General features: G+C 46.8%; 2 protein-coding genes across 2 annotated transcripts in view; one reads left to right on the top strand and one right to left on the bottom strand.

Moving 5' to 3' along the window:
- Positions 1–27617, top strand: part of LOC119374828 (DNA-directed RNA polymerase III subunit RPC6) — a 339724-nt gene that overhangs the window by 187872 nt on the left and 124235 nt on the right. The window lies entirely within an intron of this gene.
- On the bottom strand, positions 89–27617 carry LOC119374158 (WD repeat-containing protein 43). Its single transcript, XM_037644223.2, has 17 exons — positions 27380–27617; positions 26837–26980; positions 25921–26042; positions 24405–24522; positions 23881–24002; positions 22977–23073; positions 22811–22875; positions 19755–19929; positions 17943–18032; positions 16510–16614; positions 14308–14430; positions 11738–11856; positions 8224–8287; positions 5752–5865; positions 4048–4108; positions 3865–3923; positions 89–326 (listed from the first exon to the last, which is right to left on the bottom strand). Exons 1-17 carry the CDS (start codon positions 27566–27568, stop codon positions 183–185), a joined length of 1911 nt encoding a protein of 636 aa, XP_037500151.1. The 5' UTR covers positions 27569–27617; the 3' UTR covers positions 89–182.

Here is a 27617-nt window from a genome sequence, read left to right as displayed (position 1 = left end):
AGAATAGCACTCAACTGCATTGAGCAGTGCAGACTTGTCTACACCTACAGTGTTCCTCCACTACCAGAAAACGACGCAGAAACAAATGCCCAATGAACGGCTGCTTTTCTTTAATTGGTGCGGTGACAGTTGCATATTTTTTACAAGACGTCTTTGATCTGTACATGGCACATGTGCTCCTGTCATGCAATGTCCGAACCATCGTCCTCGTCTTCGTCTTGGCTGCTTTCTTGCATCGAGTCGGCTTCTCCGTCTTCCATGCCAGAGTTCTCGTCGGCTTCGCTCCGACTTCTTTCGTCGCCGTCTGACAGCTCCCACATGTCGCCCTGAAACAGTCAGGCTCGATTAAGCGGCTCTGCCAATGGAGTTTTTGAAGTCCACACGAGATTGTCTCGTACGGGGGACATCCTTGCAAGCGGAAGGGACTGTGCATCAAAACTGATGAGATGTAACATTAAAATAAGTCTTACAGTGAAGATCTCACCACAGATGTCGCAGACCACGCCAAAAATCACAAAAGGAAAGAATTAAATGCAAGGAACATGTGAATATTAAAAAAATATGTGTACGGTTGAACCCGCGTGTAACAAACTATCGTGTATATCTAACAGTTATAAGATCCCCTTGAAATATCAAACCTCGATATAACGAACACGGATATGACGAATTATTGGTTATAACGAAGTAAATGAAGAATAGTCTTGTCATATATAAAGTGTTACAAATATACGTTTATAACAAATTTTTAGATATAACGAACTTATTTCCGTGTCAGACGCAACTTTGTTATAATGAGGTTTGAGTAAAATGTTCTACAGTAAAAGCTCATTAATTCGGATTTCACGACACCAGAATAAATGTCTAAATTAACCGAATGCCGAATTATCGAAAAAATCCAGAAAAAATATAAACAAGTGTCGACTGCATCAACGCACTTTCATATTCTTGGTGAATACGTAAATCCAGCACTCATTTTGCATAAGAACAGTGTGAATGCCACAATTTTTGTCATTCGCGACATCGCTCACAATGTGAACACAGCTCGAGACCGCCGTGTCTCAAAGCCAAAATGTGCTCTGAACCCGTCCTTTATTACGTACCGCCACCACCAACACCACACACGCGACGATAATTTTCTCACCGAAAAAATGGCCGGCAACTGACCGTTCGTCCATTACAACGTAGCAAAAAGTTTTATGCAATGGGACCGCAGCTGAAACTCTTCAGCTTCTACCATGTCTGCCTTTTTTAGACTGAGCGTGCACTGCCCGAAGTCAAAACAAAGCTATTAAGTGCCGCATCCACTGAGGACAAAACAGTGGTCGCTAAAGACATGACCCACGCAGTTCTGAAGGCACACACGTGGCCTATGCCCGGAGTCGAAACAAAACTGCGGAGCACCACATCTGCTGCTGAGTAAGCCTGGCTCGCTAATGCACAATCACGGATGGCGACCACGCTTTTCTGATGGCCTGTGGCCGTGTCGGTTGTTCGCAAACGCTGTTCTCGTTGCTTTGTGTCGGACATTTGCGGCGCTTCGTGGTTGGCGCGCTCCGAGGATCATCCGAATTAACTGGGTTGCAGTGAAATATGACCGAATTAACGAGAGTTTGATGCCGTTAAACAATACATATGCTTGCCAGGACCAGAGAACACGTCAGAATTGTCCGATTTTCCAAATTAACGGCAGCTGCATTAATGAGCTTTTACTGTATGTATTGAATTACCTATATATCGAAGTTTTTTGCGATCCCCTTCAGATTCGATATATCCGGGTTCAACTGTACCCGTTTAGAATAGCGTTCCGTTGGTACATAGGCTCTTTCTTTTCAATAGTTTTGACTAATACGTATTACTATTACTAAACATCAGCTGTGCCCAAAGAAACGCAAAGTTAGCGCAAAAAGCGCAGATTTCAACTTCGCAGGCATTGTACAGTGAAATCTCGGTATAACGAACTTCAGGGGACCGCGGAAAAATGTTCGTTATTCTGAAAGGTCGTTATAGTGAAAGCCCAAAAATTTACCATAACAATAGAATTTCAGTAACGCAAACGTTCTACCTTTGCAACGGTATGTCCTTGAACTCGTTTCTCACAACAATGCACACGTGAACGTTAGACAAGGCACGTTTATTTGAAATAGTCCGTGATCGTTTTTTTGACGAGTGCAGCACAAACTCTGCGTCACGAACGATTCTAGACCGTCCGCATTTTTATCCGCCACTTCGGTCGCTGTTCCGCTTTTTTCTATGAATATGCGGAGTTTCCTCAAGTAGTCCAACGCATCTGTGGCCGACACGGACTCGTCGCGATCTTCGGGTGCTGCCGTGATATCGTCGTCCATGTCATCGCTGCAGTCCTTTAAGGCCCAACTGCATGCACGTGAGTTTTGAGCGACGGCCGACAGGATTTGCTGTCGCGGAGGGCCATCCATCGCCGTCGCTTGTCGCAGGGGTGCAATCGCGAAACGATGCTATTTCCGATTCTACACGGCTGGCTGATCGCGCTGATAACGCGGACGGACCGTCGTTCTGACCACTGGCCAAGCGCGAAAAGCACGAAAGGCATTGGAATCTGAAATAGAATCGTTCCGCAATAGCATCCCAGGTTTCTGGAAAGCCAGAAAACATCGCTTGTCGCCCGGAAGTGAGCATGACGATATCCAACAACATGGCAGCATCTCTGACCCTTGCTTCGGTTGCAATTTGCTCGTGATGCTTCCAATCGGCGCGTACTTCAAGGAATGCAAGTTACAGACTACCTTATTTACAGCCCCATCTCACGCGGAGAGCGAGGCAGCGGCCGTATTTTGTCGTTATTTATGATCAACGGTTCGTTTTGATGTTTCGGTGGTAGCTTGCTGCAGTGGTGGTAGCTTGCTGCAATGTCAACATCGTCGTCGTGTGAGGTAGCCCTTCTCCCTGCGAAGCAACGACGTGAGGCGCTGCGGCTTTTCTTAAACGTTCTAAGACAGCAAGAGGAAACGTTGTCGAAATGCGCCTCGTGGACTAACCCCAACATAACGCAGTTTGCAAAGTGCGACGTAGCGTAGGCAGCGTACGCTTCCGGGCGCCCCATGGGATCACAGCAGATACTACTGCCGCGGTTAAACATAAGATTGCGAAAAAAGGAAGTCCCAAAACGCTTTTATGGCATCTTTATCTCAAACAAGACAATAATAAATTTGGCATGTTGTCATTCATCTACTCTGTAATTCTTTTTCGTAATTTGCCTGCGTGCGCGCAATAGTTTTCAATCGAGCAGCGCGACGGAGCCCGTTTGTCGCAGTCGCCTTCGCTCGAAAGTCGCGTGCTATGCATGTGGTTGGGCCTTTACAAAACCTGATGCGTTGTCGCCTCCGCAACGAAGGGGGAAAAAAAAAAAGTTCTCCGCCCGCGTCTTTCTCCTCCCGTGCCATCTCAGGTTTTAGCCGGAGGGCGTCCGCTCTTCGCGCTGCGTCGTCTGCTACCTTACAGCTCCGACTGCCATGACCGATACACTGAAATCTAAGAATCCTCGCATTTCGGGATATAAGTTCGTAGTACTGAGGTGTTGTTAAGATTACACGGAAATTAAATAACGATCGTTATTCTGAAATGTTCGTTATTCTGAAGTTCGTAGTAGTGAAATATTTTTACATTGAAACTATAAGCAGTCGGCACGGGATTTCTTAAAAGTTCGTTAATTTGAAATGTTCGTTAATGTGGTGTTCGTTGTAACGAGATTTGACTGTATTTAAAAGCATGAAATGTGGTAGCCCACGCAGTGCAGCATAGTTTTGTTGATCGAGAAGCCAGACTTTACAGGCTGCTATAGTACAATAATCATATGCATTCTCTCAATAGTTCTATGCGCAGACTGACCTCTTCTCCCTCGTCGTCAGAGTGCTCTGCGTCCTGGTCAATGTCATCATCTGACGAGTCTTGAAAAAAAAGGAGGGGGGGGGGCAAAAGCAAGAAAACAGTTCAAAGTTAGGTACAATTCGTCCACAGAGTGAGACACTTGGCAAAATGATTTCAATTCACAAGCAGGAAAGAAATGCGTACCATCGTTTACGACGCAGAGAGGCTCAGTTGGTAAGTCCATATCCTCATGCCTCGTTGCGACCTGCATACGACAGTGTAAATGCTTTTTTTTTAAAGGTCTATTCAAACATGCGCTCACAACAGGGTTCATAGTACAGTAAAACCACTAAAATACATGACTCGCGGAATTTCGGGGAAAAAAAGAAGTAGTAGCTGGGAAACGTATAACTCAAATATTAGGTTGAAATTGGGAAAAAGTGCTGCTAAATAATAAAACAGACAAACTGCATCGTGTTCTAAATCAGAAGAACTTATTAATCATGTTTAAAGAAGCCCTTGATGAAAGTTTGGTGTCTTGTGCCTCTACTGCCAGAACAAGACCCTTTTCGTATGATACCTGAGGTGAGTAAGCAGTCTAGCCCTTTCCCTACCGTGAAAAAACAAGAAAATTGTACCAAATCTACCTGAATTTTTTTTTTTTGCTCAATTTGTAGAGCTTTTCTTTTTCTGAATAAAGCAGTAGCATTATTTGAATTCAATAAGGTTTCTTTATTTCCCTAATTGCATTAAAAAAAATAGCTCGAAGATGGCTTCACCGCATGGCGAAACAATGAAAGATGGCCAATAAAATGAAAGACGAGACGCATATGGCACGACATGGAGAAGTGTGGCCATCTAGTGTCAAGAAACACAACTACGATGAGTGTAGTCGTCATTGGTTGCATGCGGGACCAATTTTTGTTGATGACGAGTATACAGTAAAAGCTCGTTAATTCGACACCCGTTAATTCGGATAATTCGGACGGCTCTATTGGTCCCGGCCGAAGTGCATGTTAATCTATGGGACCAAACCTTCGTTAATTCGTCAGAATTGGGCTCTGCACCGCTTAATTCGGACAAATTCTGATGGCTGCCGCTACACAAATGTGTGGTAAAGCAGCGCTGGCACCACTGGGGCGAAACCGAAACTTGAGTGACATCGCCATCGTCATCAACTAGTGGGGGCGATCGCAGCGTCACCGAACGTCGGCGTCTTCTTTCTTCGCTCCACTGCGCCTCCGACGCCATTTTCCCTTGTGTTGTGTCGGCACCGTCTCTTCTTGCGGAGTTCTTGTTTTTTCCCGTTGTGACCGTGTTTACATGTGAGGCCCGAGCATGCGGCAGTAGCCGACGGTGGCATCGACGAGGTGTCAGCCGAGTCCACCGACGGTGACTGCCCGACCTTCGATGCTGTCCTTCCCACAGAGATGACCCTTCAGGACTACATCGCGATTGATGATTGCGTCGCCACGACTGGTCTCCTGCCCGATCAAGAAATTATTAATGATGTCGCGACCTCATCGCACTTCACGGGAAGTCTCGGAGGCACTTTTGATATTAGAGGGCGTTTGCCTGAGCACTTCCGACAGTTTGCGTGCTGTTGGCCATTTGGAAAAGTTAAGAAAAATTGTAATGTAAGCCGGAATCTGCGTGAAAACGCAGACGACCATTACAAAATGCTTCAGCAAATAAAGGTATGCTTCTCCAACTTGATTTTAATGTTTTTTCCTGTTCATTCGTTAATTCGGCATTCGGTTAATTCGGACATTTTTTCCGGTCCCGTGAAATCCGAATTAACGAGCTTTTACTGTAGTCGTCATTGGTCATTGGACAACGGGAGGGAAAGGGTTGAATTGGTGTTACAAACGGGCGAGGGGAGGGGAAAGGAGGAGTGAAAGAACCTACCTGTGCCATGATGAGGTCCACCTTGCCCCTGAGCCTGCAGACCTTTTCGAACATCTCGGTCCGAGCTTCGAGAAGCTCGAGGAGCGGGTTGAGCAGTGTGTTGGCTTCCTTACACTGCAGAAAGAGAAAACGGTCGCTGTTGAGTGTGTCTGCTGTCAAATGAATAAACCGCACTAACTAGTCGATCGACTGCTGAACACCACTTTTGCAAAGCTGTGCTGAAACTTCCACCAAGACTGTATTTATTTATTTATTTATTTTATAATTTATTTATTTATTTATTTACAGTTACTGCAACCTTGACAGACGAGACACAGCTGGTGTGGGTACATCCGACAGTAGATCAAACAACATATAATGCATTAAAGAGGCATTACAAAATGTGGTTAGGTAATACTTAAACTGTTCATTTGGCCTTTCCCACAATGAACCATCTAGGTGTTCCAAATGTCAACAGCACTTGCAAAATATTTCCATTTACAAATGGCTGGAAAGCAACAATATTAAGTGGGTGGCATTGGTGTGTGGCACGTCCATTGGAATGACTGAAGGAAAGTGGGGCTTGAATGCAACTGTGGCCGTGTACAATCTTAAAGGGGCCCTGCAACACTTTTTCAGCATGGTCAGAAAATGCTGCCGATCAGTAGTCGAGGCTCCCGAGAACACACGCGCCAAACATTATAGTGCAGCACGCGGCCTGGGATTTACAGTAAATTCTCAAAGTCGGCTAAAAATCGCTTCCTCTTCTCTCGACAAATGATGCTTGCTGCGTCACTGACACAAGTTCCATGCCATTGGCTGATTTGAACATGGCAAGCTTGGTGGTTACTGCAGCCGCCGCGGAAGGCCGTCACTTTCCCGAGTGCATGCGCGATCGCACTGAAAGTACGCCGCGGGTTCGAAGAAATAAAAAAAGAAGTGCTCAACGTCACGAGTGTGCGCTTGACGTACCTTCTTCCCCCGTGCCACCCCTCCCTGCTTAGCTTCCAGTGCTTTCATCAGGACGAGAGAAGAGAGAAAGCAATCACTGCGTGCAACAAATCTTCGTAACTCCACTCATACTGCACGGATTCTAGAAATTTTTTGCGGTGGTCGATTTGTGAGGAAATAAGCTCCTTTAATGAAGCCATTACATGGCTACTTGGAAAGGTGTTGCAGGGCCTAGAGCTGTGCACGGGCCGTATTTCCAAGCCCGAGCCGGGCCCGGGCCCGCTGACTTTGTCGAAGGCCCGCCCGAGCCCGACGGCAAAGGGCTGCGAGCCCGCCCGGCCCGGCCCGACGTACGAAAACACAATCCCGGGCCCAGCCCGGCCCGGCCCGGCCCGGCTTTTTGAAGGTTCGCTGCGAAAACAAGACATCGTTTTCCGGTAATTTGGCATTTTATTGAGCATATCGAATATGATCAAACGACACACGACGAACGGTCTCTATTAAACAGATTACAAACTGTCGTGCAAAACAGCAAGCACTCCCACGATTCCGGCTTCAACGAAGTGCGGCGCTTTTGCTTTATGCTGAACTGAAGTTGCGTTCGCTGCTTGCACTCGTCGCCGAAATTGCTAATATATTTTTTGCCAGCCTGGCAAGCTTAGGATATCTCTGCTGCTTGTTTTTTCAGAAAACTAAAACTTCAGATGGACAGGCGGACGATTCCATAGAGAGATAATCGGAGAGCTCCCCTTTTGTTTAAAGTAGCGAATGGAAAGGAAAAGTGGTAAAGGGCGGCCGCGGAAAAGGCGCTGTATGCGCGCTGGAAAACAATTCCCGCTCATTTTCTATATTTCGGGCTTGAGTCGGGCTTTGCGCCGGGCCCGAGCCCGGCCCGATAAAACTCCAAGTAGCCCGAACCCGGCCCGAGCCCAAGGTGGAAATGCATCGGCCCGGCCGAGCCCGGCCCGCGGGCCGGGTCGGGCTCGGGCTTTCGGGCTACCCGGAGCCCGTGCACACCTCTAGCAGGGCCCCTTTAAGTAGCAGAGTGACACGCTCAGGTATGCATAGATGAGCCAGAAAGTCTATCATTAATGCGGATGTGTGAGATGAGGGACAAAAATTGCAGTCATGTCGGTGAAAAATGAACCATACTGCTTTCATATGCATGGCTTCAAGCTTATTTATGTCAAGTACAATGGAAGGTGACCATACCACTGAGGCGTACTGTAGTAATAGTCCGATGAGGGATTTATAAGTGGTTAATTTCGCAGTTCTTGGTTGAGTGCTTGACTGTTCCTTTCAAGTATACCTGTTTCCTAAGTGCCCTAGCGCAAATTAATTCACTGTGAAGGTATTCTGAGTGAAGGTAACTGCAAGATATTTACTGACGATATTCACAGAGTTTAGGTAACGCCAACTGTAACTTAGTGGCTGCTTTTTATTAGTAAAAATCATTTGTACGGAGCACAATGATGCATTTAATTATTTCAGTGAATTCGGGTGGTAATATGAAGCAAAATAAACATGTCACTGTAGGCTCACCGTCATCAGGTAGGAGGTGTGCGTTGAAACCACTGTCTTGGTCCACTTCATGTAAGGGTACACACTGCAAGCAAGCAAAGAAAAAAAAAATGATAGAAAACGTCATCCAATGTCCTATATTCTCAGTTTCATGCACAGCTGACGTCGACATGAAAGTTGGAAAGACTCCCTCCCATTCTTAGCATTTGCATCAAAGAAATAATGCTTCAGATCTGAAATAAACATTAGCATAGGTCGTCATGCGTTCAGATCTAGCACTGAGCGCATGATGCGATCGGATCTAGCATTGAGCCTCACACGTCACAAAATGAAAAGTAAATCTTAAATCAATCAGCACAGAATGAGCAGTGCATGTGCAGCGACCATGGTGCAGCTCATGCTTGCAACTGGAACAGTGTGTCGGAAGCTGGAAGCACACACGTAGAGTGTTGGTGTCACCAGACGTCCACAACTGCTTCGCTGCCTGGGTTGATTCTGCAGAGTATTTCGTTATTGTTGTGTCTGTATTTAACACAGAATCGCATGATTTACCTATTTCTGCATTTAACACAGCAACGGATGTACAGTGGAACTTCGATTATACGTCCCCCGGTCCTGCGACGACCCACGTTTTACGACGAATTGGCTTGGTCCCGGCAAAGCCCCCATAGAAATAATGTATTAAAAACATCAATTGTGCGACGCAATTTTACGCCGGCCCCGCCTCGTACGACGCTTCGCTGGACTGTCCGAGAAAAAAAAAGACCTACGATGACGCGGGCTGGCACGCAAACACACTGCGGCCGGGTGAAAAAAGTCGGGAAACCGAGGAACCGAGTTCGTATCCGCGCTGCCACCACAGGGCCTCTTCAATTTTTCGACACGCGGTCGGCCATGGCTAGCCAGAGCCAACGTTGGCCGGAGCCAGCCGGAGCGCATTCGTTTTGTCGCATTGCACTGCGCACTTCCGTTGTCGCCTTTTTTTTTCTCTCTCTTCTTTTGGGTGGTTTTGTAGTGACCGTTGTGAGCAGATAACATGGCAGATAATTTTGAGCTCGCTTTCTAGTATGCGATAACTTTCACTAGATTTCGTGTCGTTATACCGGACGTGTTGAACGGCGATTGTTGAGCCAATGTTTGCGACAGCCGCGGGAACCGGAACTCGCCGCTGTCTAGCTACCAGAGGGCTGGGGCGTTTTAGCCGCTCGCAATTGGTCGAAGCTTGCAAATCGAATAGGCCTACTGCCGTGCTGCCATTCAGCCATTCCTTCACGTGTTTGCCTCATCGGTTGGTTGTGCTGCGCCGCAGCTGCTGTGTCCACGTGCAAAATTTTCTGTGTTCGGACATTGGTGTGCGAGGAAGCTTTCGAATTCTTGGTTGCGAGTGCTGCGTCTCGCAATGTCGCGGAACCGAAAACCGCTGACGCTCGGAGAAAAGCTTCGCATAATCGAGGAGGCAGAGAAGCGGAACGGAGCAACAAAGGCCAGCATTGCCCGCGACCTGAACATTCCCGAGTCGTCGCTGAAAACGATCCTCGCGAAGAAGGACAGCATCCTACTAAATGCGGCAAAGTTCGGCCTGAACAGGAAGGCCGCGAAAGATGGCAAATATGCTGCCATGGAGAAGGCCCTTGTTGAGTGGTTGCGTCAGGCCCGCAGTTCAGGAATCGCCGTGGATGGCGCAATTTTGAAGGAGAAGGCTGAGACAGCTGCATTGCGCTGCGGCATTGACGACTTTAAAGCCTCCAATGGCTGGTTGGATCGCTTTAAAAAACGCAGTGGAGTTGTGTACAGCCGCTGCTGTGGAGAGAGCGCGTCAGTCAGCTCCGACATTTTAGAAAAGTGGACTGCATTGCTGCCGGAATTGATACGGGAATACAAGCCGTCCGACGTGTTCAACGCGGACGAAACTGGATTATTTTATAATATGCAGCCAGAACAGACATTGGCATTCAAAGGAGAGAGCTGTCACGGAGGTAAGCGAAGCAAAGAGCGTCTTACCGTATTGCTTTGTTCTAATGAAGACGGCTCTGAAAAGCTTCCTGCCCTCGTGATCGGCAAGTTTGAGAAGCCGCGATGCTTCAAGAATTTGAAAAGGCTGCCGTGCCAGTACACGTTCAACCGGAAAGCCTGGATGACGGCTGCTATGTTTTCTACATATCTGCAGCAGCTGGACTCCAAAATGGCGGTTAAGAACAGAAAGATTCTTCTTCTGCTTGACAATGCGCCATGCCATCCATCAGATATGTCGCATTTGAGAAATGTGAAAGTTGTATTTCTGCCCCCCAATTGCACTAGCCAGCTGCAGCCACTTGACGCTGGCGTCATCAAGTGCATGAAACAGAAATATCGGAAGTTTCTGGTGCAGCGTCGGCTGGCGGGCATGGAACGCAAGCAGTTGGATAAGAAGCTTTCTGTGCTTGATGCAATGCACTACGTTGCTAGTGCATGGGACGCAGTCACGCCAGAAACTATCGCCAACTCCTTCAGGCACTGCGGCTTTAATAGAAGTGGTGCTTGTTCTACCAGTGAAGATGCACTGCCTGTTGACGATGAACCAGAGTTCGGCAGCCTGGAGCTGCCTGGATCTTTCGCGGACTATGTTGGTGCCGACGACGACGTTGCAGTGTGCAGTGAAGTGTCGCTGGATGACATTATCGAAACTGTGCGTCCCGACACTGCGGGAACTTCCGACGAGGAAGAGATGGACGACACTGCAGAGGCTAGCGTGTCCGTTACGACTTACGCGGACGTGTTGTGCTACGTCGACCACATTCGGCGGTTTGCTTGCGCACGCGATGAGATCGGCGACTTGCTGCCAGATGTTGCAGCTATCGAAAGAAAGCTGATGCGTCGTGGCTGGGCAAACTCTCAGAAGAAAATCACAGATTTTTTTAAAAGGTGAGAAATAAAGGTTCGTTCACACCTCCGATAAAATGCGTGGTTGTCATTTTTTCAATTAATTTAATCTACGTTCCTCGGAGCAGCGTAGGTTTGTGCCGCGGACTTTCTTAGGCATTATGTGGCCGCTGTTGTGGGGCAAAAATGACCGTCACTGCCTATATTCTCGGTTTTTCGATTATACGACGCCCGGATTATACGACGATTTTGCGCGGTCCCCTGAAAGTCGTATAATCGAAGTTTCACTGTATTCAGAAATGACGAATTTTTTAATACTGTAGACTCTTGTTAAACGAAACCTGAAGGGACCAAGAAAAACACGTTCCGTTAAAAAGGAGTTCCATTTAATGGGAGATGAACAGGGGTACAGAATTGCACCCATGTTCACAGATTCTGTTCACTGATAGTCTACTCTAATACGAACACTACTCAAACAAATCTTCCGGATGCTGCAAGCACAGATATAAATTATCTCGTATAATGTATTACATAGAAAGTGCTCTCACTGCTATTGCATTGCGACAGACCTACACTTATAATGAACGTAGGGCATAACAAAGTCACTGACGACAAATGCAACTGTTATCATGAGATTAAAGTGTAATAAGGACAGCCAGGCCATGATGGAACTGACCCCGATCCTCGGCTGTGCATCCGCTGTTGCAGCTCTTTCAGTAAAGACAGGACGCTGGACAAAGGAAGCCGCCGCACTGTGTTCCGCAGGAGCGTCTCGTCTGTCCGCTGTAGCACGCTCTGAAAAATGGAAGAGCCTTTCAATTATTTCTATAAAAATTGGAATGCACAGAGTTCCGCATCCTCAGGCGTTCCATAAAACAGCGACACGGGCCACCAGAATGGACTAAGATATCAACACGAGCAGCGAAGAGTTCCACCGCAACAAGATGCACATGTCGGATTCAAGCACGAAGCCAAGAGCTGTCCAGTGATGGTAAAATTACTCCAAAAAAGTAATCAAATTGCATCACTAATTACTTTTCTAGAACTTTAAAAAATAATTGTATTACATGATTAATTACAGCACGCCAAAACTAATGACATTACATTACTTCAACAAAAGGTTATCATTCATGCAGAGCTGCGGTACCATCTGGCAGCATTAGTTCACACGCTACGCAACTTTTTTGTGGACCTGTCTCATTCCCACACTTGAGGCGTGGCACTCAGACTGACCTGTCTTCACTCAGATTAACTAGACTTGTTGCACACAACAATAGGATTTATTTGATTCATTTGGCAGCCTATCGAAATCTCAAAAGTTCTTCACTAGTACCACAGCATGAAAGAACCTAGCTTTTTTCTTGCATATTTTTAAAATTGGCACAGCTTGCACTGGTGCAGCAAAGCTGGAACAACGTTAACAGCGTGGCTTTCCTTGTTTTTCTCTTTCTTTCTTTCTTGCTCTTTCTATGCTTTTCTAAAATCTTTTTTTCCCTTTCTTTCTCTCTATTTCTCGCTTTCTGTATCTCTCTATTTCTTTATATTATTTTGTTTCTCTCTTTTTTTTTGCTTTCTGCCTTGATCTCTGTTTTTATCTTTTTTTGTGCATGTTTCTTTCTCTCTCTGTCTATTTCTTTGTCTGTCTTTCTCTCTTTTTCTCTACCCTTTCTTTCTCTCACTGTACTCATTCTCTCGTCCATCTGAGTTATTGCATTACCATGCTGGACAAATTGGCAGAGTGGGAGAGCGCACTCCGGGCTACACGTGTTCAGGGAGCAAAGCAGAAGAAGACAAAGAAAGCATGTGCCGGCATGATGATAATGGTTTTCGCAAAGGTGAATCACAGGTTTGCCGAGCTTACACAGCTCCACCATTAAAAGGCCGTCTCGGAGCACATACTCCGCTCGCGCAACACTGGTCGCACCCCACAGCAAGCAGAGAACGGCGAGCCTCACATTTAGTGGGAGAGCGCACACCGGGCTACACGTGTTCAGGGAGCAAAGCAGAAGAGGACAAAGAAAGCATGTGCCGGCATGATGATAATGGTTTTCGCAAAGGTGAATCACAGGTTTGCCGAGCTTACACGGCTCCACCGTTAAAAGGCCGACTCGGAGTGCATACTCCGCTTGCGCAACACTGGTCGCACCCCACAGCAGCAAGCAGAGAACGGCGAGCCTCACGTTTAGCGGGAGAGCGCACACCGGGCTACACGTGTTCAGGGAGCAAAGCAGAAGAAGACAAAGAAAGCATGTGTCAACATGATAATGGTTTTCGCAAAGGTGAATCACAGGTTTGCCGAGCTTACACGGCTCCACCGTTAAAAGGACGACTCGGAGTGCATACTCCGCTCGCGCAACACTGGTCGCACCCCACAGCAAGCAGAGAACGGCGAGCCTCACATTTAGTGGGAGAGCGCACACCGGGCTACACGTGTTCAGGGAGCAAAGCAGAAGAGGACAAAGAAAGCATGTGCCGGCATGATGATAATGGTTTTCGCAAAGGTGAATCACAGGTTTGCCGAGCTTACACGGCTCCACCGTTAAAAGGACGACTCGGAGTGCATACTCCGCTCGCGCAACACTGGTCGCACCCCACAGCAAGCAGAGAACGGCGAGCCTCACGTTTAGCGGGAGAGCGCACACCGGGCTACACGTGTTCAGGAAGCAAAGCAGAAGAAGACAAAGAAAGCATGTGCCAACATGATAATGGTTTTCGCAAAGGTGAATCACAGGTTTGCCGAGCTTAGACGGCTCCACCGTTAAAAGGCCGACTCGGAGTGCATACTCCGCTTGCGCAACACTGGTCGCACCCCACAGCAGCAAGCAGAGAACGGCGAGCCTCACATTTACACTCGAACCTCATTATAACAAAGTCACATCTGCCACGAAAATAACTTCGTTATATCCGAAAATTCGTTATAAACGTTTATTTGTAACACTGTATCTATTACAAGATTATTCCTCATTTACTTCGTTATAACCGATAATTCGTTATATCCATGCTCGTTATATCGAGGTTTCAGTGTAGCGGGAGAGTGCACACCGGGATACACGTGTTCAGGGAGCAAAGCAGAAGAGGACAAAGAAAGCATGCGCTGGCATGATGATAATGGTTTTCGCGAAGGCGAATCAGAGGTTTGCCGAGCTTAAATGGTTCCACCATTAAAAGGCCGTCTCAGAGCGCATACTCCGCTCACGCAACACTTGTCGCACCCCACAGCAGCAAGCAAAGAACGGCGAGCCTCACGTTTAGCAGTCTCGGGTCTTCACTCTGCAGGCCCTGCAGCAGTAGTTGTGACAGGTTGTCTGCACGCGGGGGCTCCTTGCCACTCGCCTGTGTGACAGCCAGCAGCCTCTCCTCCATCGGCAACTGCACCAGCATCACACGCAAAAATGTCACGCCAACGTACAAAATGCTGCAGCTGGCCAACTCGACGAGTTCAGCTAAGTTCGTCCAAAGCCGTTAGAGGCTTTTTGCTAGCACCCTGTAGCCTCACCAGAGTTGTATTCTTCCCTGTTGATGCTGAAATAAGTTGTTTGTTTGTTTGTAAGGCCTGCCTTCAAGAAGCACACTCGTAAAATTCCTTGGATTTGCTGCCCTGAAATTTGTGAGCTATTTATTTATTTATTTACTTGTACAAAAATACAAGATTGCCATGGCACTTGTGGCAAAAGGTGACGTTAAAAAAAAAGTGTTGCCTGGCTAGGCCTCTAGCACTATTTATACATTAAATTGCACAGAATAATGGAACGAGTATGGTACATAATATACAAAATCAGCGCAGTAGCACTGATAAGTAAACAGCAGTAACGACATATAGGCAGCAGTAGAATTACATAACACAAAATGCTACCATAACATAACACAAAATACTTAATCTACACAATTAATACAAAAGCAATGATGAGTAAACAGCAGTAATGACTAGGCTTGTGTGAATAGCAAATTTTAGGTTCGAAGCTAATTCGAAGTCAATAGTGATTTGGTCGAATAATTACGAACCGAATTCGAATAGTATGTATCACATATTATAAAGAAAAATGAGCATATTTGTCATGATCCAACTAACCTGCACAATATTTTTTTTTAATTGAAACAAGGCATGTGCAAATGTCATTCTTTCTGGTTCAAAGGAAGTGGAACCAACTTTGAATAGTAGCAGGAATTGACTTCTGGTAGAATGCAAGTGATAACCTGCAAAATATGTTAAGCTTTAAAATTTACTATACTTATAGCCTATAAGCCGGTATAACAAGCTTTTAAACTTAAGAAATGATGAATCGATGTGAGGGTAATATGTTCATTTTATCTTCTAATGGGGCTTCGTGGCAGTGCGGATTTCACCTGGATAGGTGTATTCACGGTATAGCACCCCTCTAATGCAGTGAAACCACCTTAACAAGGGAGGGGGGTTAGATGCGGACTAATTACACCTATTTGTTCATTTCGACATTTCCAATAACTTAAATTCGAATCGAAGCAAATTTGAATACTGTAATAATCATTCGAATATTCGCACAAGCCTACTAAAAGGGTCAAGGTGGTGAAATGGGACTGCTGAACTTCATCTTGCGACAAAGTGGCTGTAGGTTACTCAGAGCCGAAGGAAAAGCTTAGGCGGATCCATGTACTACCCATCATTCCCATGCTGGCTGAAGCGTCATGCATTGCAGCTTCCACAGACACTAGCGCCAGATTTCCCTCTAGTGTAAATGGAAATGCAGTAAATGGAAATCACTCAATTGAAACGACAGTCCTTCAAATGGTTGATTTTGATTTCAGATAATGCAAGAAAGCTTTTGTTAATCAGAACCAACGCTTCCCCAACTCTCTTTCCCAGAAGGAACCGACTTTGCATAACAACAACAAAAAAAAAGGGGGAAAGAACACACACATTCCGATTCTTGCTTCTCAGAGCCACAGTAACATCATAATAATTCACAGCTGTGAATTATTGCAGTAAAGCTTTTAGATGCTGGCAGTCATACCAGTGCTCGTACTTATAGTGCACCTGCCTAATTAATTACACACGTGTGCAGGGCCAAATGTGCTATGATCGCGAAATCTAGCACAGCCCCTACCCATGCTTAGCACGCTTCACTGCATAACATTGTACGACGGCAAAGCTAACTATGCGTGCACTGCAGTGTGGCGACATTGCGACCTCCTCGTCGAGATAGTGATAATGTGCAGAGCTGCAAATAACCAAGGCCACGCAATAACAATGATCAGAGGAAAGGGTCCCGCGGCAAGCCGTTAGGTCCTTCAAGGTCAGGAAAAATTTTAAAACTGCTGTCCTTTGTTTTAATTTCGGCTGGAGGATAGGGCTGTTTATCCAGAGATTTAAGGCCGCGGCCGTACTATCGGGAGGGCTGCCTGGAAATAGGGAGTCTTCCGGGCAAATCGAGAGGTATTCCACAAGAAACACCACGTAAAAATCTTCCTTACCTGCCCCATCGAGTCAGCTTGTGTCTTGCGTTTGCCGGCGCTGGGCGCTAGGTGACCGGGTGCCAGTGAAGTCACTTCCCTAGAGGGTTTCACCGGTTGTTTGACCTGAACCCCGCACACACACACACACACACACAAAAGGTAACAAATTCATGTGAGATGTCACGAAACAAGGCAGGGAGAGCGAGAACGGTGTCAACAGCTTTTCAATAAGCAAATTTTCCAAACAAGGCTTACAACTATAACCACAGTACACTCAAACCTCATTATAACAAAGTCACATCTGCCACGAAAATAACTTCGTTATATCCGAAAATTCGTTATAAACGTTCATTTGTAACACTGTAGCTATGACAAGACTATTCTTCATTTACTTCGTTATAACCGATAATTCTTATACAGTGAAACCTCGGTGATACGATCACGGCTCATACGAATTTCGGGGTGACACGAATTTTGCTTTGGTCCCAGCCAAGACCCATAAGCCTGCAATGTAATAGAGTACGGTTGTTGCGAACAGATTTTGACCCCGCGACGTTTGATACGAACGTAAGCTACCGCGCAGGTACGAAGAGGTGCTGTCCGCGCTGTCGCGGAAGACACGCCAAGCACGTGCGGGCGCAGAAACGCTAGCGCGGGCATGCGCGCTGCCCCGCCAATTCGTCGGAATCACGGTGTAAGAAAAATACTTTTCTTTCACAATGATCACAATAAACATTCAGTGACGCGTCGTAGCCTCCGAGATTGTGCGAGCGAATCTTGGAGGCCCTAATGTGCCTCCGTGTGTTTTCGCGTTTAGATTACAAGTCATGTCCTCCAAGCAAGCAATGTCCTCGTGCATCAGACGTCCTATGAAAGGCGGACGAGGGCCCAAAGAAGAATCTCTCGAAAAGCATCCGAAAAACATTTCAAGGATCTCTCGAAAAACATCCCCAACACCACCGCGATAAGAAAATAACAACATAAGACCGCGGATCTGAAGCTTTCTGGCCTTCATCTATCGCGTCAAAGCGCTCCTAATTTACTTTCGCCGCACTACTCTAATGTCACGCGGAAAAGCATATTGAGATTTGGAAGGGGCTACTAGCTGTCGCGGGTCACAACACATCTGGTTCAATAATTACACACGTGTGCACAGGCCGTATATTTACGAGTGCACGTACGATCGTTGACGTCTAAAAACTTCAGTGGTAATCATTTAGAGCTGTTCGTGACTTTGCTGTGGCCCTGAAAAACAATAAGTGAAAATGTACGCCTGCTTTCTTTTGTCGCGTGCTAATTTTCCATACTTTCTGGTGATACGAATTTCGGATGATACGAATATTTTTGGTGATCCCGCAAGATTCGTATCACCGAGGTTTTACTGTATCCGTGTTCGTTATATCGAGGTTTGAGTGTAGTAGTGTTACAAACAATGGCGCCGCGCTGCTCACCTGGGAAACGCCATCCTCAACGGCAGAAGAAACTGCGGGCTTCACCTGCCGCACAAGCCACGTTTGTTCGCGCAGGTCTTTTGCGATGTTCTGCAACAGACGACACGTGACATTCTTAGCAGTTCTGAAACTGAAAGGAAGGCATGAAATAATCAAGCCCGATCGCAATGGAATTTCTCGGCCGCGATTTGCTCATTTGTGCAAGCTGCGGAAAAAGATCCAATTTGCACTCGACGAAATCAACCCATTAACCCCTCAACCATTTTGGATCAACACAGCTCGTCCTTGCCAAACTGTGCCCAAACCGTTTTCGACGAGTGTGGCTCGTCCACTTCAGATATCTCCCCTTAGCGTTTTGAATGAGACTCGCTCGTTTCCATGATAGTTCGTGTGCCGCTTCACAGATGGCACCACTTGCTTGGCAATTTCCTTTTTTTTTAACCACCATTTCAACTTTTTTCGCGACTTCACGTAATGCTTATCTTAATCATAACTTAAACGTTACACTGGGCAATCTAAAGCAGACAGTGTTGGAAGACAAAGTTCATACCACCCTGCACGCTGTAATACTTCACGTGCACAAGCATTAAGCCTCAATGAACAATAAAAACCTCAACATTACGAGTGCCGTACGACATGCAGGAACATGAACTACAAAAAAGACTTGATCAATGGTGTAACGAAGTAACCTTTTGGCATCCTTTTACTATCGGACATCTAGCAGAAGCTTTTGAAGACTGAAGAGTGAAACTTTCGCGTAAACATGTCTTTTTCTTAAAAACCAATCGTACACTAGTAAGATTAGTTATGCGGAAGCCCAGATCATGGCGGAACGCTCATGAAAGGTAGAAATTGTAATCCGTACGTTGAAGCTCCTTTCACAGATCTGATTTGCCATATTATGTCTCCATGTGAACAAGCTGACCATAAGTACACCCTCATATTGTGATATGCTGTATCTTTGTTAGCTCAGAATGACCGCACCAGAAAAACGGTCCCAGGTTCGAGTCCTGGGCCGAGTGAAATTTCTCGTTGTCAACAGGGAAGCTTTCTTTCTCTCAGAAATTTGAGCGGATTTCGTTTGAGACTTTGCGCTACGAACGTAGGTACGACAAGTTTGAATCTTCATTGGTAAACTCGTAGAGCGAGCCCAAACTCGTCAATTCTTGCAAAAAATGTGAGAAAGCTGGTGAGTGCGACTGGCGGATGAAGGCAGAAGGAACTTGGATTGACCAGTTGGTTCGTGGTAGAGAAAAGTGTGCAGCGCGAACAGATGAGGATGAAGAGAGACACAGAAAAAGAAAAACTGCAGTCAGTTCCACGCTGTGAAAACTGTCGGACAGCGAAGCTCTAAGCGCAAGTGTGTATGTGATCGAGCATCATCATCATCATCATTTCGCTTTATTTATTTATTTATTCACTCCCCCCTCTGGACACGTGACCTGCGTGACTACTACTAATACACTATAACCTCACTATAACAACGTGACATCTGACACGAAAATAACTTCGTTATATCTGAAAATTCGTTATAAACATGCATCCATAACACTGTATCCATGACAAGACTATTTTTCTTTTACATCGATATAAACGATAATTTGCTTTATCCGTGTTCATTACATTTAGATTTGAATGTACTACTACTACTACTACTACTACTACTACCACTACTACTACTACTACTACTACTACTACCATGATGACGTGGCACAGGCTAGGCTAAGACAGCCTTGCTGTAAAATAGGAAAAGAAAAAACTATTGCTCAACAGCCTTGCTGTAAAATAGGAGAAGAAAAAACTATTGCTCACCAGATGCTCGAAGCTGGGCAGCAGGAAGGTGTTATAGCAGAGCAACAGGCGATCACCGGTGGGGCAGAAAGCGGCGGCCAAGATGGCCACCGGCTGCGGCTTGGGGGCCCGACCGTTCTGGGTCTCGGTGGCCACCTGCACCGTGTACTTGGGCTGCATGGGTGTCTTGCAGCGCCTGCAATGTGTTGCCACGGTTGACGGTAAGTACCTCTGCCACCTCACGGACACCAAATAAAATTCAGGAGCCCTTCCCCTGTCGGGAAAATGGGGATAAGCGAAGCTTGGTGTGTGCGTGCCTGACCTACTAGCATTCGGCTTTCTATCGCATTGTGCAACGCTCCCTCCTAACTCTTTCGCTTCTTTCATGCCGGGAATCGGACCACATGCTTCCATGTGCTTAGAATGTGCATGGCCGTGCTTAGCAGTGCAACGCTTCAGTTGTCAAAGGCAACGACAACGGTCATGCGTTCATATCCAGGTAATGAAATGTGGCAACTTGAAATGACAAGTGACCTGGATCGAAGATCAGACTGCCATATAACAAACGGCTGCTAACTGACAACCCCACGATCGGGAAAGCATCAGTTATTGGAAACTGGTGCACAGTTATAGCGTGTGACCGGCGTAACTTCACGGGCCGCGTCTCTGCTCCCTCGCCGGCGCTGGGTCTTTCACGTATAGTGGGAATGGAAAGAAACGCGAACAGTGGCAGCATCTACATTCCCAGCTGTTTCGCATTTCTTTTCTTTTCGAGCGGTTGTAGCCTGGGTGGTAATACAAAGCCACTAGTGTCATCCATGATACAATCAAGAACCATTCTAGCATCTTTTTAGTGCCAACAAGGTCACAGCTTGATGGAAACAGTGCGCTGTGTGTTTGCATTTCGTTCCATCCCCCCTGTACAGCGCCACATCCCCTGAAAACAGCGACTTACAACAAGCTTCACTTGGAAAAAGAATTAAGGTGCTTTAACAGTTATGGTGATACCTTACTGTTTACGCTACAGCACTACTGTTCCTGGTTGAATGAATCACGATGCGAAACTGTATTAGCTGTGTGAGCTGCTGAGTGCATACGGTAACAAGATGAAATGCCATACAGTATGGTATTGCCATACTTACCGTGCATAAACAGGCCCTGCAAAAGACCCTAGTGACGGCGCATACCGTCATAACTACATGCTCGGCCTGCACTGCAATGCGTTTCCAGAAGGTAAGGCTAACTTATGGTACATGTGCCCGGTTCCTACTGCTCGGATTGCAACGACGGAAAGCCTGGTCTTGATCGCAAACCAAAAAGGCGTGAACAAGCCGAGCATGCAGCCTCGACTACTGATTTGCAGCATTTGCAGGCTACGTTTGCAAAGTGTTGCGGGACCCTTTTCTAGAACACAGCTCCTTTTCTATATACTGGAGTGTGTACTTACACTGTTCGTCCTATGATATCCAATATTCCATCACCAAGGTGAACAAAAAGATTATCATGTTTTACAAAGAAACCATCGAAATAAAGCCGTTTATTTACTCACACACCATTTTAACGCTTTCAGACGCGACCTATGAAGAAATCCCCGTAACCGCGTCAAATTTACACATTGTCTCAAGGCACCCGATTTTGCAACAAAAATAACGCCCAAATACGGTGATTTAAGTATTTGATAGTGATTAATCTTAATTAGATTACAGTTAAATACATATTTATCCTGTAGTCATGCACGTTTTGTTCTCGCATGAATAGAATCAAATCTCTCAGCTAGAAATATAGTGCAATTTATTTTTCGGTTAAGTTCATTTCAAGCAAAGAAAAATTGTACTTTTGACCTGGCTTGCGAAAAGTGGCACGTCAAATGACTCGTTGAACATGTTAGTGCATTCCGTAAAGTGATTATATGCAAAAGTACACTGCAAAATGATGTTTAATCATGTGTGGGGATTGAGACTTGCCCGTCGCCATTGCGCGGGTTTTTCGCCTATTTCTGCCATCCTCATGTCCGATCATGTCGCTCCCCTCCTCCGCCGTCCTACGGCGCTGGGCGAGCGGGGGTGACGTTAAACCCTCACCCCGGCGCCGGATCGCGACGGTGGCGCCACGTTCGAGTCTCGCGTGCTCGCGTCTCGCGAGACGTTGCGTGCGGCGGGGGAGTCAGACCGGTCAGACTCTCTCTGGACCTCGTGAGGTGAGCACGTCTTTTCTTTCCCGTCCGTCGGCTCCTTTGTTTGGGCTCGCTTGGACAGAGTTCGCTTACGGTGCCTTGCGCCAGCGGCGAGCGCTTACCTTACGTTGTCCTTTTCCGAACGCTAGGCTGAAGAGCGGTGCGGTGCATTCGCGCGTGGTCTTACTACGCCGAAACCGTACCTATCGAAGCCAACGCGAGCGGAGTTTGCCCTTGCTCGAGCGATCGGGCCCTGTTTTGGTCGCTGATCGTGAGAGCACGCAGCATAGTCACGAGGGAACGTTTCTCTCAGTGGCGTGTCGCCGTGAGCCCTTTTTGCCCGCGGAGACGTGCTAGCGGCACCCTTTGTGTTGTACTTTCGCCCATGGCGTGGTTAAGCCTGTTTTGCTTCTCCCGCCGCCTTTGGGAGCGGGCGTTGTACTGCGTTTTGTGGTGTTGCCGCAGGCAATAAAGTGTTGCGGATTTCGAGAGCAGTACTGTGTACTTGCCGCGTTACGCTCGGCGCCTTGTTTGCGCTCGAACGTGCGTGTGCAGCGGTGCGCTAGTTCACGCGAGGCGACGGCAGACGCGGCCCGGTGGCTCGCTAAGTCCGAACCCACGCTAGTGGCCGTACTCCTGTGAGATACGTGCACACTACACATGACACATTAAATACGCAGGAGGTTCAATTTATCCAGCCTTCAGCGTACCTTGCTCTTTCTTAGCTACTAGTTGATACAACTAGCAAAAACAGGTCGTGTAAACAAATGTGTATAAAGTGTCTCAAAGGGTTAACTCTCAGAGAGCAAACGCTGTAAATGAACTTTCTTTTTTTATTATTATCACTTGTTTGACGGCAATCGTCCCGCATAAGTGCACATGGTTCACCTGGCGGCTTGCTTACCCATTCAGCTGCAGCTCGAATATGTGTAGTGCGCCGGACTTGGTCACCGCCGAGAGGTGCGCCGTCTATGAGAAAAGGACAGTTTGAGGCTCGGTTTCAAGAATATGACAAAAACGCAACAAGTACGATAGAAAAATGCGATACGATGCAAGGGCTGCTCTAGTACCTTGTTTTCTGATGAATGTGAAACACTGATGTGTACCGCTTCCTCCGACAGCACGAAGTTGGCTAACGAGCTTGAACCAGCTCCTTTCTCGAGGTGCCTGCGACATTCAAGACCACCCACGGCTGAAGAAATTCATACGAATGCGTGAGAACAGAGTAGTTAGCACGCGACTACTGCGATCTTCCTCTGCCAGTCGTCAAAGACACATGCTGTCCCTTGTAATGTGGAACAAAAAGTTAATAATAATAATTTTACGTCCCATAACCATGATATGATTATGAGGGACGCCGTAGTAGAGGGCTCCAGAAATTGTTTACCACCTGGGGCTCTTTAATGTACACCTAAATCTAGCACACAGGCCTCTAACATTGAATTTATTAGCATCTCAAAGCATAGAAATATACTTCAAGCTGATACAATCCTTTTTTTCTGCTTGCAACATTATAATGCCACACTTAGCCAACATTGTTCTGTAAAGAGTGCTTTTCTATACTGCACTGAGGTAACTCCCCTTAACCTCTGCCAAACAGGGGCCAGTGCAGCAAGCCAATATGCTACCTTACAATCAAAATATTCTACACACAGCTTTGACATTGCAACGCCTGCATGTAAAAAAAAAAGTAAGTTGAACCTCTTTATAAGAGAACTGCTCATAAGAGACACCTTTGTCAAACATATATGCATAACAATCAACTTTCAGGACACTGCGGACTGGCCAACCTTCGCAAAACATAAAAGAAAACTTTTGCGCAACACAAGCATATGTTTTCCCTTTCAATCGACACCCTCTTGTTTTTCAGAGCTTTATGTTTGTCATCTCTTGCATTCGTTCTTGTGTCCACCTAAGTGAGCTGCCTTCAGAATGAAAACTTTTTGAGCGAGATGCACACACGGACGTACTCACCATGCACTCACTTGCCGGTCGTTGGCCGCACACGTCAGAAAGTAGGTCCTCACCTCGCCGCTCTTGCTGGGCACGGACACGGGCAGAATCTGCCTCACCTCGGTCACGTGACCTGTGAACTTCTGCTCACCAGGAGAGGGAGAGAGAGAGAAAAAAATGCATGAGGAGCTTCACTCCCCTTCCCCTTTCAATTGCAAACTATAGCAGAGTACAACCTAAGCTGTGTCCGCAGAACCGCGGTGCACCTGCCTGTAAAAGACAGTTGTGCTAGCTGGCTTCTGCTCGAACCGTAAGTACTTTTTCTCGGCTAGCGTAAATACTACAGATATGAAGAGTCAGAAATTCGTCGTTACTACCTAACACTGAACCAAGTTTAAAACTGAACCGAACTGAACACCAAAACATCTTGTTGAAACCTTAGAGGCAGCTGGCAAACCCTGAACAATGTCGAGGGTTTACGCTCGAACATTCGAAGGCACTTGAAGGAAACGTAAGTAGTGAAGTAATCAAAAGATGTGACGCACCATTACGATTGATTTCGTGTCTACGTTCCACCACTTGATACTGCTGCTGGCCGTGAGGACTGTGTTGGCGTCGACGGCAGCAACAGCGTACACACAGTGACGATCGGCTTTCCATTTGCTGCAAAGAAGGGACAAAGAAAGTGGCACATGACTCATCTGCAAGCAATTATGCAGGATATGTATATTCACAAGGCACTGATGACACAACGTGATTGCTTTAAAGAGCCCCTAAACCACCTTCGATATTTGTTAACATTTGAAGCAAACACGCGCAGCGAGTTCAGAATGCCGTCATGATTAGCAGTGCCAAGCGCAGCAGCGCTACGAGCCGCTGGTGCAACACAAATGCCAAGAAACAATCCCCCGCTCCTCTACGGGCATGTTGGTATCCCCAGAGTTGGTCGTGACATCACCATGCGCATCTAGTCATGTCAGCAACAAGAACTTGTTTGTCTGCTCACAGGTACACATATTCACTGCTTTTCCTCCTCTCATGGCGAGGAGGATCACTTGGCCAGGAGGAGAGACGAGCCAACGGACGGAGCGTAGCGAAAGAAAGAGCGAAACAAGCGAGGGCCACTTTTGGTATGTAACTGCTATTACAACACCGTTTTGAAAAATTCTTGCGGCAACATGTTTGTTGCAGACTCGTGCCCAACTGCAATAACACAACTAAATTTCGACTTCTGGGTGGTTTGGGGGACCTTTATAAAGCAGGCCAACACTAACTACTTTGAAAGAATCGCGTACAAAAGTTGGGTGAGGCCAGCCTTTTTGTTGCTGTTTTACCTCAAGCAACACACCTAATCACCTCGAAGCCATAATATGGGAGTAACTGATAAACTTTTCCATAGTGCTTAAAACACAACGGTTATTATGTATCGTCTATAGAAACAGAGCACAAGACCACACAAACACTAAACTTACTCGCTAGCGCTTGCACCATCGACATCTATTCTGTTTACAAGTCTTCTTGCACACTGCTACTATACAAGTAAATTCTAACTTGCCCGTTTAGCCATTCTGGAGATATCATCTTATGAGCAACAAACGTAATACCGTAATGACAACGAAACAAACTTTTGAATGGTTGTGCAAACCATATGCGCCTCATATAGTAAAAAAAAAAAGGTCCACATGCCAAGTTACCAAGATGTTCCTGGCCTTATCGATACAAGTGGTATGTAATCTCCACCCATAAGGACAGAGACCACATAAAGTGAAGGTCATACAGTTCACGAATGTCTGAAGTGTCACTCGTTAATAAGTGCAGACTTGTGTCACGACGTGTAAACAAACTGTACCAAAACAAAAGTTCTTCATGATGCTGAATGTTTTCTTTCTCCCCAACTTCCCAAGAGTAAATACAGCTAATCACACGAGGTGTCATGCAGCAGCACTGCTTTCAGCTCATCGTAAGAAGTTTATTTTACAAGTTAGCCTCAAAACGCGTGCGTGCAGAACCGTCAAGTTTCATCTTCAAGCTCTGCATGGCGCCCCACAACAGTACGCGTACCTTTTAACCTTGCATGAGGAGACGCTCCAGTGAACGATGTGCTGGTCGTCGGAAACGCTGAACAGCGAGTCCGAACTGGCGTGCCACGAGATGCCGTTCACGGCTGCTGTGTGACCTCCCGTCTGCAAAAATTTCAAATGTGTTATTTTTTTTAAACACGTTGCGAAAGCGCAGGCGCTTTCGAGATACACGACAAAGGTTGCAGGATGAGACTTACATCGGCATGCGCTGACACCAATGAGCATAACAAAACGACCTCGCTCAATGAAGCTGAAATGCCATAGTGCCAGCCACTGAGGCATCTCTTAGTGAGAGCACTTTCCTAGTTTAGTGCAGTGCCTGCAACTGCCTCGCTGTACAAAAGACAGCATTTTCTGTATAGAGATGCTCAGTTAGACGCACTGCCCGGCATCCCGATTGAATAAAATTATGCAAACGCGGCCACAAGAGAACGGAAACAAGAGAAACAACTTGTTGTTTTTCTTTTGTGCGCAGTGTCTGCATGCATCACAGGTTTCTACAACCAATGCATACAAACTAGCTCAACTTTCTATCCTTCTAAGTGTTTAACACATCATTGTAATGCGCTCGCATTCAAATCTGGACACAAAAGTGACACAACTTCTGGAAAACCACTTTTCCATCCGGCTAGCACCGCAAGAAATAATGTATCTCGCTCATTTCAGACTACTACGACCTCAAAGCCTGGTGGTGCAAACAGCATTGCCACAACATTACACCTAAAACACGAAACCACACGGCACAGGTTGGTAATGCACAACACAGCCGGAGATGCACACAATCGCGTTAACAAACTACAAACGGTTAGCGGCGATGCGAACGTGCGATTGACATGTATGGCAAACGTTCGCTCGCGGGAGGAAAATATACAAACAAGAGTAAGTCGATCGCTTACTAGTTCGCTGTGTAGGTCTCCTCTGGTTAGACTGTAGAGCAGAACGGTACCCTCCGCAGTTCCCATCGCCAGCAGACTGGCCTCCGACAACGCGTCGCCCGCATCGTCGGACGTTTTTTGCCGCTTTCTCTTCTTGTGCGCAGCCTGCAAAAAACGGAAACTCATGCGGTCACACGATTTGGCAGGGGTAGGCACAATATGTCAGGTGTAGATGACCGGTTTATACAAGGGGCAGACGCAGATTGAACGATCAAGAAGCGATGTAACGGTCGCAGGAGCGTGACGGGACCCCCAGCTAGGAATCCTGAGCACGCAGTTTTCACGGCGCCTGGCGTGCAAGAGCACATGGTCGCACTGACACTCATGCCGATGGCTTCTCGACAAACGCACCGACGATCGGCGCCAAGTGCCGGCTTCGACGCTGCGTCAGACGTGACAATCGACGCACCAGTGAGTCCCCAACCGCGTTACTTGCGGAGTAAATGACGTTTTATTTCCCGTACTTGTCACACACGCCGAAGCGAACATGGCCCGCACACTTACGAAGGCCTGCTGCCGCGTAGGTCCCCAGGAAAGGCACGTGCACTTTGCGGAGAGGTGCGCGCTCGGCGTGTACTCTTGCTTGAGTCGACCCGTTGACGTGTCCCATAACTTTAGCCGGCCATCGGAGCTGGAATGCGCCAAATACTCGCCGCTGTCCGACACCGCAACTGATTCCACGAGAGACGCCATGTTTTCTTGGCATTACACGTGAACCGAAAAGAAGGCATCGCGCATGCGC

Source organism: Rhipicephalus sanguineus, chromosome 11, assembly GCF_013339695.2.
Source record: "Rhipicephalus sanguineus isolate Rsan-2018 chromosome 11, BIME_Rsan_1.4, whole genome shotgun sequence".
In the NCBI taxonomy this organism is placed as follows: domain Eukaryota; kingdom Metazoa; phylum Arthropoda; class Arachnida; order Ixodida; family Ixodidae; genus Rhipicephalus; species Rhipicephalus sanguineus.
The sequence above is the reverse complement of the archived record's forward strand: the minus strand, read 5'-3'. Positions and strand labels throughout refer to the sequence as shown.

What these genes read in the sequence shown, in the direction of transcription:
- LOC119374158 (XM_037644223.2), bottom strand. Translation starts at nt 27,568, where the DNA reads ATGGCGTCTCTCGTGGAATCAGTTGCGGTGTCGGACAGCGGCGAGTAT. An exon ending in ACACGAAATCAATCGTAATG is followed by an intron (nt 24,003 to 24,404) that starts GTGCGTCACATC and finishes CCTGGTGAGCAG; the next exon opens with AAGTTCACAGGTCACGTGAC. An exon ending in CTGACGACGAGGGAGAAGAG is followed by an intron (nt 327 to 3,864) that starts GTCAGTCTGCGC and finishes TGACTGTTTCAG; the next exon opens with GGCGACATGTGGGAGCTGTC.